The 13702-nt window shown below is 47.6% G+C and overlaps 1 protein-coding gene across 9 annotated transcripts in view; it reads left to right on the top strand.

The window, feature by feature from the left end:
* The window catches only part of LOC120375603 (beta,beta-carotene 9',10'-oxygenase-like), a 78683-nt gene that overhangs the window by 57706 nt on the left and 7275 nt on the right, over positions 1 to 13702 (top strand). For all 9 annotated transcript variants that reach the window (XM_039496333.1, XM_039496324.1, XM_039496325.1 and 6 more), the window contains 7 exons: positions 746 to 957; positions 3165 to 3280; positions 5569 to 5671; positions 10953 to 11081; positions 11271 to 11431; positions 12097 to 12264; positions 12926 to 13063. In XM_039496333.1, coding sequence (XP_039352267.1) covers positions 746 to 957; positions 3165 to 3280; positions 5569 to 5671; positions 10953 to 11081; positions 11271 to 11431; positions 12097 to 12264; positions 12926 to 13063 — 1027 coding nt within the window. The remainder of the gene's footprint in view (positions 1 to 745; positions 958 to 3164; positions 3281 to 5568; positions 5672 to 10952; positions 11082 to 11270; positions 11432 to 12096; positions 12265 to 12925; positions 13064 to 13702) is intronic.

Genomic DNA, 13702 nt, shown 5'->3' with positions numbered 1-13702 from the left:
AAGGAGCCAGAATTTACCAATGTACGTTGCCAAAGAGCCACAGTAATACATCAGCAGCCCCACATTAGCTCCTCCCCAGCTCTCAGTGCCTCCTGCCCAGCAGCGCCTCCCACTCCCGATCAGCTGTTTTGTGGTGTGCAGGAGGCTCGGGGGAAGGGGGAAGAGTGAGGGCACTGCAGGCTCAGGGGAGGGGGTGGAAAGGGGTGGAGTGGAGGCAGGGCCTGTGGCAGAGTCAGTGGTTGAGCAGTGAGCACCCCCTGGCACATTGGAAAGTTGGTGCCTGTAGCTCCAGCCCTGGAGTCGGTGCCTGTACAAGGAGCCGCATATTAACTTCTGAAGAGCCGCATGTGGCTCCGGAGCCACAGGTTGGCCAGCCCTGTTTTAGAGCCTGCGTTCCAGCCTGAGCCCAAATGTCTACACAGCTATTTTTAGCACCCGGGGTCCAAGACTTGCTGTCGGTTGCTGTGTAGACGAACCCGCAGATGCTTTTGAGAATTTTAGCGTGTCTCTAAACTTGGACCCCGAGCCTTCAGACATGTAGGCACATGAGTAGCTGCATGTCTGAGTTTTTCCATTGCGTTCATGCTCTCTTCCACCCACACACACAAAAAGTGTTTGTAGGATCCGGTTCTCAGATTATAGCACAGATCATAACAAACACCAGGGATTTAGGAGAAGGCATAGGAGGATGTGGCACCACACTGAGCCTTCTTTCTGTGATTTTGTTTCTCTGCTCTGCTGGAAGATTTAACCATTGGTTTGATGGCATGGCCCTGCTGCATCAGTTCCAACTGGAAAATGGCATCGTGACTTACAGGAGCAAGTTCCTGCAGAGTGATTCCTATGTGACTAACAGCCGGCACAATCGGATCGTGGTCTCAGAGTTTGGAACCCTGGCTATGCCGGACCCGTGCAAGAGCATCTTTGGGCGCTTCATATCGTGGTTTGAGATGCCACGTAAGTATGTTCCTTAGCTGAAAGCAATGTTCTTGGAGGTGGTATGCATCCCAAGTGGGTGATATTTGCCTGGAGGAACAGCTTTTAGGTTTGAAGGGAGCTGTGTGGAAGTTTTAGTGGTTTTGCTTTGAGTGGTCATGTTTCTGTGGGGATCCCCCCTCTGAAGAAACAACTCCGAGCCAAACTCATCTGAAATAGACACACTTAACTTGGGATTTTGGCTCCCCTCCCCCCAATGTTGTTTCCACCCAAAATCAGAAATGTAGCTCACTAAAATGTTTGTGCACCTTGGGTCTGGTCTCCAGAGGTGCTGGGGGCACACACAGCTACAGGTGAAGTTGATGGGTGCCCTGGGTAGCTCAGCGCCTCTTGCCATTGGTCCCTTTGATGCCCTTTATTTAATTTTGGGGTTTGTTACAAAATTTGATTCATCTCTTTCCAAGGGTTGTGTAAATCCTGCACCTCCTCTCATGAGGAACAGCCTATAGGGCGATGTAATGAGCATTACACAATCCTCCATTCTTTTTTATACAAACCTGTCTTGAAAGCCCCGTGCCCTGCTAAGCTTTTAGGGTATGCAGGCTATTCCTTTCCTTCCTGTGGTAAGGGGTGTGGGAGGGTGATATGGGTGAGGAGAGGATGGCACACAGAAGTGGAAGTACCATTAGCTGTTGGATGATAGTTAAGGCTACGAGTACATCACGGAGGTCGTGGAAGTCACAGATTCTGTGACCTCCGTGATAATGGGGCCCTGCAGCAGCCCAGGCGCCACAGCAGTGGAAGACCGTCCCAGCTGCCCCCCGCGCCCCAGCTCTCAGTCCTGCAGGGTGGCGGGGGATTCCCCGGAGCTCCCGAGCCCCCGTGTGTGCCGGGGGATTCCCCAGAGCTCTCCAACCCCTGTGGATGGCGGGGGATTCCCCGGGGATCCCCAGCCCCCATGGGTGGTGGGGGATTCCCCGGGGATCCCCAGCCCCCACCGCCGGCGGGGAATTCCATGGAGCTTCCCAGACCCCATGGCCGGGTTAACATCTCCTGAGTGAAGCACAGGGTTTCCAATATGAAGCCGCAAACACAGCGCAGCCTGCCTGCAACCCATCCCTTCCCAGCAAATCAGTCAGGGCCCACTGACTGCTCCTTTGGCCTGGTCCACACTTGAGAGATTAAATTGGTTAAAGCCTCTAGAACATTTGTAGAACACTTGTGTCTACACCTAGAAATGCCCTAACTGATCTAGTAAATAATGAGACAGGCCATCCGTCAGTGGGTTTAATAACCAGTCAAAGAGCCACTGGTTCATTTTGATAGCCTTCTGCAATCTAGAATGCTTCCAGGAGCTGGGCTAGGAATTGTAGGCAGATACCCAGTGGCCATTGCAGCTGAAATGGTTTAGGACAACGCTAGTGTGAGTGCAGGGTGAAACCAATCCGTTTCACATGTTGGTGCTGAAATGTTTGTCTTAAACTGTTTCAGTGCATCCAGTTCAATTACAAACTGATTTCTTCTCTAGTGTAGACAAGGCCCTGGTGAAGTTGAGATGGAAAATGCCTCCCAGGTCTCCTCCAATCAGTTCCTTTTGCACCCTCACCCACCAGCTCCTGATAGAAGTCAGTGCCAGATAATCCCCTTTTGTACATTTCCTGTTATTTTGTCCAGTCCCATTAATGTTCCAAGTGATTGGCCAATGCCCCTTGCATTCCCTTTGAATTGCATCGTCCCACTATGGGGCCTGCTTCTGCTTTTTTCATTGCTGACCTGGCCTCCTGTACACAGTGCAGTCTGGGTTCTCTGCTCATACTTTCTGATAAATACTGGCAACTGGTTGTCTGGCCTTATAATAAAGGATATTTCAGCCCTTGCCAGGGGTTGCCTTTCCCTCAGGTCTGCATGATTCCGTTTGTAATATCATCGGGTTCCTTTAGTTGCAAGAAACTGAAATGAGCCTGCACAATGACTTAGTAGTACCTGAACCAAAAGGGATCAGACTTCTTCGGTTTGGCTTAAAAACAAGTCTTTGTTCTTTGGCATGAACTCACCTACATAGGGAGAGCCCTGTGTGCTGCTATCAGTCACTGAGATGTTTTTAATCCCTCTGTCCTGAGAGGGGTTTGCGTCGTTAGGGAAATTGATTTATTTGTTTAAATATGCCTAACTTGCTGTAGCGAGACATGAGCTTAATGCATCTGCATTACTCTGGGATTTTGCTTCAGGGCCAACAGATAACTCCAGTGTGAACTATGTGGTGTACAAGGGAGACTATTATGTCAGCACCGAGACCAACTTCATGCGCAAAGTGGATCCAGAAACTCTGGAAACCAAGGAGAAGGTAAAGAGTGGGTGGGATGACGGGTTTAGCACCTGGTGTGGGGGAATCATGTCACACTCTTCCCAGGATGGCCTTGGCAGCTAGTGGGGACAATTCCCAAAGACCCTCTTGGTCTTTGTGTCCAACCTGCACTGTGTTGAGATCCTCTGTACCTCTCTCTCCTGGCAAAAATGACTTCTCTATGGCAGATACTGGACTTGCCAGGAAAACTGCAGTCACTACCAGTCACCCCATGGCCTTAAAGGTTCCTCTGTGGTACATGTGCTGGAGGGAGTTGCAGGATCGAGGTGAATAGTAAAGCAGCTGCCATGCTTGAGGTCCAGTCACAGCCATGCAGCAGGCAGGGTTAGACTTGAGGACTCCTGAGGTCAGTTATGTTTTCAACCAAGGGTAAAGCAGGGTCCCTCGCAACTTGGTCACTGTCCATGAAGTGCAGGGATCTGGTCTTGTCTGGCAATTCCAGTGTATGGAAATGCAAAAATATATACCCATGTAACATCAAGGTTATAGATGTTAATAGTCTTACAGAACTCCACTCCTGCCTATGCTCTGCCCTACCCCATGGTCCCACCCAATCTGCTCCCTTCATCTCCTTCAACCAGTCCCAACTCCAAGCCAGCCCTACCCCGGCACCCTCCTTGAATTCTTGGCTAATCCCACTTCCCCATTGTGTTCATCCTGCGCACTAGCCTACATGCAGTTCAACTGCCTATCACCGAATGTGCTGTTGCATTTCAGATTAAGCTGTCTGCTGTCTTGTGGCATATACATCAGGTTAAAGCCCTGATCTTGCAAGTTGCTCTGAGCACAGCTGCATTAATTCGAGGGGGCTCTGCAAGAATGCAGGGATCTGCCCGCCTGGAACAGCTTGCAGAATCATGGCCTACACATCTAACATTAAAGCTCCATTCATATAAGATTTAGTTGGCATGTTAATTTCATAGGGTTTTTGAGAAAATAGAAAAGAGGGGGAAAACACAAGGAATGGAGAGAACAGGAGAAATATATTAAAAACTTATGCTGCTTTTACTGGAACAGTTTACAGCTGCACAAAGCTGGGAGCTAGGCAACTTTGCTTTGTGGTGAAACAGCAGCACAAAGCCACACCTACCCAACACTGTTAGAGCTCTGGTGTATTCACTGTCTTCCATAGTTGCAAGCCATATGGAAATTCTAAGCTTTGCAGCTGTTTCGTGCTTTGTGTGTCCAACAAAGTTGGTTTTGGGGGTTGCATAATACCTATTTCAAACTTTGCCAGGGACTATTACCCATTTAAGAGATGCCATGTGGGTGGTTTCAGTGGTAAAGTTCAGCCAAGTGGAGACACCTGGACATAAGAATTCTCATCAGCCATTAGAGAGGTGGACCAATATTTTCAAAAGTGGCTATTAAGTTGAGGCTCTGAATTTTTGAGTGCCTAACTTAAGACATCTTAAAGGGCCTGATTTTCAGAGGGTGAGCACTCAGCACTTTCCGAAAATCTGGGCCCTTTAAGGTGTCTCAAGTTGGGAAGCCAAAAATCACTAGTTACTTTTGAAAATCTTGGCTGAGAAGTGTATTTTTCACACTTGGACGTTTCAGTGCCTGAAGTGATTTCCATCAGACTTTCTCCCTAAGAGACTCACCTTTTGACTAAGTCTAAGCATAGAAAGTTGTAGCCACAAAGGAGAATTCTGAACACTTATGAGCACATGAAGATAGGGTTATAACGAAGCTGTGCATGGGACCTTTGGTACAACATTTGCTACCCAGAAAATCTCTAGTTGTAGATAATGATATTAAACTCTGTTGTATCTTTGTATAGCCTGTATTGGTGTTTGAAGAAAACACACCAGTTACCAAATGTCTCTATCTGCTTGCAATAGAACTGATAGATTTGGAACAGAGACTGTCTGCTAATTGCATGCCTGGACACGCCTAGCACAATGGGGCCATCTCTAGCTTTGGCACTTATATGGCCCCATTACTGGGGTATTGACGCACCCCACATTTGTTAAGGTTTAATCCTCACATCACCCCTGTGAGTGCTTTTATCTTCAATTTACAGATGGGGAACTGAGAGGCTAAGGCAGGGGTTAGCAACCTTTGGCACGCGGCTTGCCAGGGTTAGCACCCTGAGATTCCCTTGCTTATCTGTACTGTTAGGAGGGGCACCTCCTTAACAGCTTGCTATTATATTGGTTTGGTATAATTTAGAAGGAATGTGAGGATGTGACTTTCTGCCTCTTGGCTTATGGCTGCTGTTCGGAAGTGATTACTGCTCTGACTAAAAATCTTTGAATTTTCAGGTGGACTGGAGCAAATTCGTTGTGGTGAATGGAGCAACAGCCCATCCACATTATGAGCCTGATGGGACAGCATACAACATGGGCAACTCTTATGGGAAACATGGTGAGGCTAGTCAGGGTAACTGCTCTGAGAAGCAGGGGGAGGTGAGGTCTGACGGTCCTGCAGCGAGGCTAGGCAGACTACATGCTGCTTCTGTAAGGAGGGGGTTTTGATGGAGTCTAACAAAGTGAGGAAGCTGCTGTTTCTCTGGGGACACGATGACAGCAAAGCAGGATCAGTCTGAAATTGTGGCTCCCATCAATCTCACCATGACATTTGTTCTCTAATGTTTGGCGTCTTTAGTTAATGTGCTTTGGGAGGCTGCCTCATCCCAATGAGCACAGACCTTTCTGTGAGCAGTAGGGAAGAAGTGCAGGGCACTGCCCTGGGTAGGGATGAGATGTATCATGCACACATGTGGATCAGTTTGGTAGAGAGAAGATGCTTTTTAAGGAAGTTACATAAAGTGTCAAGGCTGAATCCAAAGCCTTTTGAAATCAATGAGAGTTTTTCCATTGACTTAAATGGGCTTGGGTTGGGGCCTTAAAGCGTTCCTTATGGGACCAGAAAAATTATTATGCAGGGCAGTAGCTGCAGTGAGTGAGTGCTTTGACCCTTCCTGGACGCCATAGGGAAATCCCTACTCCTTGCTAGTTATTCTCAGTTGTGCCAAATTTTGCACATTCTAGTGTCACCCCCCAAATCTGCAGCTCTGTAGCTGCTCTCTCTGTAGTTCCCAGTTATGAAACAGTGTGAAACTGATGTAGGACAGCTGTCAGAAACAAATAAAGGTGTTTATTGAAAGGACTAAACTCTAGCACAGTTGGATTAATACTTTTTAAAATAATGTCCATTTAGCCTGTGGTACTCCTTGCCAGAAGATGTCTATGCGGCTAAAAGCTTAGCAGGGTTCAGAACAGGACAGGACATTTCTACGGATAACAAGAAGATTTAGAATAGCCAGGATTAAAATAACCAAGAGCTCTGGGTGGAAGATAAACCCCAATATTTCAGGGCATGAGCCAACCTCTGACTACTAGGGGACAGAAAGAAGTCCCCCTGGGGGCAGTTTGTCCCCAAACTTCAGGGTTTCTTGAATCTTCCTTTGAAGCAGCCAGTACTGGCCACTTGAATAGTGGACTAGACAGACCACTTGCATGATCCAATGTGGCAATTCCTAAAGATGGGGGAGTGTGGCGGGAGAAAACCTATTAGTCCATATTCCCTTGTGCCAGGATTGTTCCCCATCCTTTGTACTCTGCAGCCAGGGGTTAGGATGGGATCAGTTTCTGTAGCAGATTTCCCAATACTAGGATGATATTGTCGCCAAACTATAACCCTATTTGAGTGGCTCCTCAAAACCAACTTCAATTTCTTTTTGCATAAAGACATTCCCTCCCCAGTGTGCCTCTTCCCTCAGAAAGCAGCTAATGCCCTGTGTTGTTGGAGCTGGCACTGCTGGCTTGCACCAATTCACCAAACAATTCCCTAGCTTTGCTGTTCTTTCATTCTTGCTGTGCTAATTCCTTTGTGCTTCAGTAGCATTTAGCTTCAAATTCTCCCACAGGGTCATGCACAGCACATCCCTGGCGTTGGCTGAGTTACTAAGCCACCAATCCTCCTTGGGCAGGGATCAGATTCAGTAGACAGGCATCATTAAATTTCAGCTGGGCTCAGAATTCTAGTTTCTCCTTTTGACATAGGAGCTGCGAGGCTGGTTTGCGTCCTCATTCCATTGCTGTGGGTGCCCAGGTGTTGTGACAATGAGCTTAGTACAGATGCTTAGGTTTCATTCCAGTTCCTCTGACTGAGGCCCTGTTGTAAGGAAACTGACTCTTTGTTATCTGCTGAGCTTAGCTGTGGCTCCAACTTTCTTAATGAGGCAGAGAAAACAACAGAGCCTGACAATAGCTATGTGGAAATGGCCACTAGTGAGGCTTGGAACAAGTCAGAAGAAATTGCTGATGTAAGGTATGAAGGAATCTGATGGGGCCCCTCTTCTGGGGCTGGAAGCAGTGGGTAGATTTCAGCATGGGAGCAGGTGCCAGGGGCACCAATTAGTGGGTATAGGAAGGGGGGGTGGGCAGGGAGCCCCTCCCTGAATTTCATACAGGAGGTGTGGGAGCTCCCAGGTGGAGCTCTTAACTCCAGCACAGAATTAGTGCGAAATGTAAGTTCTGCAGAGGAGAGGTGCCCCTGGGGAAGGGAGTTAGTATTTTGTTTACAAACAGATAAGAGACAAGAAAGGGCTGGTGATTAAATTAAGGATCTGGAAGTCTAGCGTGTAAAACAGGAAGGGTGTGGTGGTGGAGTTGTTTTAGAGGGAATGCAGGGGACTCAGAAACAGTACAGTCAAGCCCTCTGAGCCAAGGTTACATTCAGAAAAGGAACGAGAAGTACTTGTGGCACCTTAGAAACTAACAAATTTATTTGAGCATAAGCTTTCGTGGGCGAAAACCCACTTCATTGGATGCATTCAGTGGAAAATACAGTAGGAAGATATATATACACAGAGAACATGAAAAAAGGGTGAGATTTGGGGGCATAGGTGAAAAGGGGTCAAAACCAGGGGCAGGGATAGCAGTGAGATAGAGAAGTTCCCACTCTACCCTGTGGTACTTATGTGGCCCCACTACCACAGTATCTGAGCGCCTGACAAAGTCTTACTCATTTCTCCTCACAGCCCCTTGGTGAGGTAGAGCAGGGCTGTTATCCCCATTGTACAGGTGGGGCACTGAGGCACAGAGAGACTAAAGGCCAGATTTTCAAAGGTATTTAGGCACCTAGTGGGATTTTCAAAAGCGCCTAGAAGGTTAAGTCCTTTGTAAACCTAGCTGCATCTTTGGGTGCCTAAAAACCTTTGAAACTCTGTCCCTAAGGCACAGGCCTGAGGTCATGCAGAACGTCCATGGGGGAGTACAACCCAGGCCTTTCCGGGCTAGCTCCCTATCCAGAACACCAGACTACATTAACCTCTCTGCTGCGTGCTGCAAAAAAAGAGGACTCTGATAGATGGGAGCAAACCCAAGACAGCCAGGTCTCTGAAATGCCAGCAAACGGTTCCAAGATGGATGTCATGGTTGACAGCATGAAAAGCAGCACAGAAGTCAGGAAGGCTGGAGAATGAGAGTCAGATGAGACAAGATCACTTAACTCCTAAGGGGTGTCAGGTTCTGCCTCATGCTGGATTATAGAGCAATGGCTGCTGTGCAATTTTATATTTTAACTGAAAACCATTTTGTTTTGTCATTTTTTTGTTCTGAGTTTGAGAAAGGAAGGAATCAGTAAGTGTCGTATAAGTATTAGATATTTATGCCTCAAATTCTTAGGATTTCAGCTGTATCCAGGCCAATTCCAGAACAAAGAACTGAAATTGCATCCACAGAGCCCATAAAGTCGATGATTACTGTCATGATTTGTATTATTCACTGGGCACCATCTGTGTGCTCAGCACTGTTCAGAATATGCCAGAAAATGTATTCCCTGAACCAAGGTGTATAAAATGTGTAGCACTGGATAAGATGGCTCAGATATTTAAGTATGAAGTGTATAGTTATTAAGCACATGTTAATATCTGTGAGAGGAGGCACTGATGGCAATATAAGTTTTACTGGATTAAGGACTAGAAGATTTGACTCTCCAATTTTCTTTCTAGAGGAAGATCTGCCCAGAGCTCCTGTGCCTGTTTATTTTCCTTTCCTCCCTGCAGTGGCCCTGATGTACCTCAGAAGTCTGTTTTTTCCCTCAACTTTAAAATATAGAATTTTCTTGGTGTTTGGTTTTAAATATTCTCCTGTGAGTGTTGTGTTTAAGAGCCTTCTGGAAAGTAACTAGATTTTAAACAGAAGAAAAAGCAGTGTTGCCAATTCTCATGATTTTGTCATGAGTCTCATGAGAATAGTCGTCCTTAAAGCCCCAGCTCCTGGAGTCAAGTGGATATGTGAAGATTTCAGCCTTCATTCTTAAAGAAAAATGAAGTTTCTAGCCCTCGTGGCTGTGGAGAAAGATTCAAAATGTGACTCCAGTGCACCATGAAGGCTCAAAAAGCAGAAGGCAAATTAAAAGAACACCAAATCTACTATTTTTACATAATCTCATGATTTTTGGTGAGCCTGATTCATGAGTTTTGAACATTTGGGATTGGCAGTACTGTGAAAGTAACTGGAAAGTGTCAGTTTCACTCCTGTTCAAGGTTAGTTTCTAATCCATTATTTGGAGTGAGGTAACACCCCTAGAGCCTCAGGCAGGTGCAGTATAAACTCACGGGGCTTTGCCCTAGTAAGATGTTTCCAATGTTAAATGATCGATTCCAAGCTTGAGGAAGAGCAAAAAAGGGATAGAAAGTCATCTAGATTTTTCTACAATTGTTTCCATTATTGTATTCAAGGATTAGTAACAAAGAATATACATTACAATTTTAAACCTGCCCTGGGTGTCCCTTAAGTGACTTGACACAAGATGTGAAAACATGTTAGTATTAGAGCTGAACGGGTCTAATATTTATTGAATCCTCTTTTTTATATAGGAATTAGATACAGTGAGCCTATCAGCTAATGTCTAAGTTGTTATCAGCAAAAAACCCCTAGAGTTTTCAGGTGCCTAAGTAGTCCCTGGAATCCCCGTTAAAGTCGTCCCCCCCCCCCCACCAAAATCTGAAATGGCGCCCCTGGCAGGTGTATAGGAGAAGTGGGGGTGGGTTTGGGTTCTGCTGTGAGCTGAATCCGTATCTTCAGAATTTCAGCATGTGTCAGGGTATGGTCAGGCATTAACACTGCAGTTCCTGTTCATAAAATGTATTTGTCAACATGGTGTCATCCTGGGACAATCAAAGAATTGCCACACTGTGCTGATGTCAAACTGGAGTGCTCTGGCCAGCCTGTATACTGTGACAGAAGGAATGGGTTTGGGAGAACTTGAGCATATGGCTAGAGTGGAGCTTTCCTTGCCTTGTGCTCAATAAATAAAAGACTTAGGAAGACCTTGTTTGAAAGGAGAAGGCATGAGTGTGGGCCCCACAGGAAGTGGAGATTTGTAGTCCTGGATGAATCTAGCTAAAGATTTAAGAGCTCATTAGCTGGGATTTAGTGTCAGCACCTGATGAGATTCAGGGGTGGGTGGCTGAAATATTTAAAGCTGGAGGATTTATTCTAGTGGGAATTGTGTGGTTAAATCCCCTAGTTGGCTTTGAAAATCTCATCTGGCATGTCTTGTATCTGAAGACTGAGCCATTAAGACTCTGAACATGGAGAGGGCTAATGCACAAACCTGTTTGGTGCCTGTCCTGAAGTGCTGACTGTGTCAATCCTGGGTCTCTGGGCTGATGGACATGCTTTCTCCTTTCCAGGTTCCAGCTATAACATTATTTGGATTCCTCCGCAGAAGTCAAACCGCGATGACACTTTGCAGGGAGCAAAAGTTTTGTGCTCCATCGCTCCAGCTGAGAAGATGAAACCCTCCTACTATCACAGCTTTGGTGAGGTGCCTCCCATCCTCTACTAGGCCTTCTGTATGCAGACTCAGCACAGCCTACAAGCGACAACTTGCCATACCAGGTTCTAGTACCAGAGGCAGGTTGTTCACTGACCCGTGCTCCCAGCAGTTCTCATCACCTCATTTGCCTTTTGGAGCAAAACGTTTTGATTTCCCCCTTCTGTCCATTCAGGAATGAGTGAGAACTACGTGGTCTTCGCTGAGCAGCCCATCAAGATTAATCTGTGTCGGGTCATCACATCCAAGTTCCTTGGGAAGCCCATTGCTGATGGGATAAACTGGGAGCCGCAGTACAAAACCCGCTTCCACGTGGTGAATAAGCACACGGGAGAGGTAAATGTTCTGCCATTCCAGCAGTTATGCAGGCCTAGATTTCTCCTGTTCAGTCAATCTTAGAGCCCACAGGAAATGCCCCTGGCTTTTGGCAGCAGCAACCTGGCCTGTATGGGTCAGGCTAGGGAATAGTTGAAAACTAGGGAATAGTTAGGCCTCCTGGATGAGAAGTTATTAGGTGCTGGAGCAGAGGCAAATGCAAGAAAACTCTCTGCTGCCCCTTAAAAGAACATAGAGCAATAGGCAGGTAGGAGCTCCTGGGAAGCAGTCCTGGAGTTGCAGGTACAAGGACTGAGATGTACCTGCCAAGTGACATGGGGATCCAGGTGTAGGGTGAGGAGTGTGAATTCCCCAGGTGGCCCCATGTGAGTGTCGTGGCCACTGCCCCTCCGTCTCTGGGGGTGAGAAGGGTTCCCGTCCGCTGCCCCTCCAGGTGGGCGGTGGTGCATGGTCGGAGGGGCTCTTGTCATGGTGTGCTTTGGGCTCCAGATTGCCTGAATCTGCTTCTGCCCATAACTGGCTGTGAAGCTGTTGTTCTGCTGGGGTCTAAGACAACGAAAAGAGTGATTGGAGAACTGGAAAGGGAAAATGGGACTCTCCGGGGCCCAGGGAGGGGCTGAGATTGCTGGAGGCGGGACACAAATCTGTCTTTTGTCTCACTGCAGCTGCTTCCGGGGCAGTTTTACAGCAAGCCATTTGCTACTTTCCATCATATCAACGCCTTTGAAGATCAGGGCTGTGTGGTCCTTGACCTCTGCTGCCAGGATGACGGAAGGAGCCTACAAACTTACCAGCTCCAAAACCTGCGCAAAGCTGGGGAGGGTCTGGATCAGGTAAAGCCCCTGCCTCTGTGTGTATTGTACGGGACCTGCTGATCCCAGGCTGTCTGAGCTGAAGGCTGGGAAATGCAGAGGGAGCTTTACGCTCCTTGGAGTTAGTTGGCCTCATTGATTTGTGGGTGACTCTTATTGTGGGCAAAATGAGAATGTTTCGTTGTTTTAGAAGCTGCAAACTTGTCTCTAAGTAACAGTGACATTAATCCAAGGAAGGGTGTGGAAAGAAGGGCCAGGGGAATGGCCAGGAGGAAGGAATAGGAAGTGCTGGGTGGGAGGGAGAGGCAGAGTGGATGGGACAGTCGACAGGGAGTCAGGAGACCAAGCGTCTATTCCTGGCTCTGCCACTGACCTGCTGAGTGAACTTGGCACTACCCCTCTCTGTGCCGGTTTCCCCTCCCGTTCTTTGTGTGTCTTATCTATATAGACTGTGAGCTGTCCCAGGCAGGACTGTTTCTCACTATGTCTGTACGGTGCCTGGCACAATGGGGCCCTGATCTCAGCGTGGGGTCTCTAGGTGCTATGCTAGTACAAATCATCAGAGAGCAGGGAGCCTTGGAATGGGGGAAAGGTCAATAGGTGTTTGCCCCACCCCGGGGACTGAGCTCACCAGCCCGTTCATCTCTCTCTCTCCCCCTGTAACTTCCTGTCTTCCTAACAGATCTATAACTCGATAGCCAGAGCTTTCCCCCGCCGCTTTGTTCTACCACTGAATGTGGATTCAAGCATGCCCGTGGGGCAGAACCTCAGCCCCTTGTCCTACACGTCAGCGAGTGCTGTGAAAGAGGTGGATGGGACGGTACGTCTTAGAGGCATAAATAACTACACTGAAGGTTGTGTGCGCCCGTATTGTCTTGTGCTGTGATCTTTTTAGTTCTTGCCACCTAAGCAGAGTCAGGCTTGGTCTGTACGTGGATGAAAGTCAGTACAAAGCTCTGGCACTGTGTTGCTGGAGATGCCATCTTTTAGATGAGATGTAAAGCCAACATCCTGACCACACATGGTTACTAAAGGCCCTGTGGCACTGCACTTTTGGCATGAGTTGGGGTGTTAGCCCTGGTGTAACTGGCCAAATTCTGTCTTTTGATCCCAAAATTCACCCTGCATTTTCAGTTGGATACAAGATTGCTCTTTGCCTCCTTCCCTAAACTGTTGTGTAGTGCAGCAGTGGGTGGTTAATCAGTTCCCGTGTTCCACCCAGAAGCAGAAGGACTGATTCAGAGCTGTGTGGACACATTGGCACTGTTGGGAGGCCCAGGTTTGCAGTGCAGTGTGGATGCTCAAGCACAGACTTGGACACACCAATTCTGCAAGCCCAGGTCTCGCAGACCTGAGCTTACTATGCAGTGTAGACATAGCCCCAGAGGTGGAGTCATCTCAGTGGTGGAGGAGCAATCCCTGGATCAGCTTGTCAAGTGCTTTAGGATCCTGCAGGCTG

The sequence above is a fragment of the Mauremys reevesii genome, linkage group 12, assembly GCF_016161935.1.
Source record: "Mauremys reevesii isolate NIE-2019 linkage group 12, ASM1616193v1, whole genome shotgun sequence".
NCBI classification, from domain to species: Eukaryota; Metazoa; Chordata; order Testudines; family Geoemydidae; genus Mauremys; species Mauremys reevesii.
The sequence above is the reverse complement of the archived record's forward strand: the minus strand, read 5'-3'. Positions and strand labels throughout refer to the sequence as shown.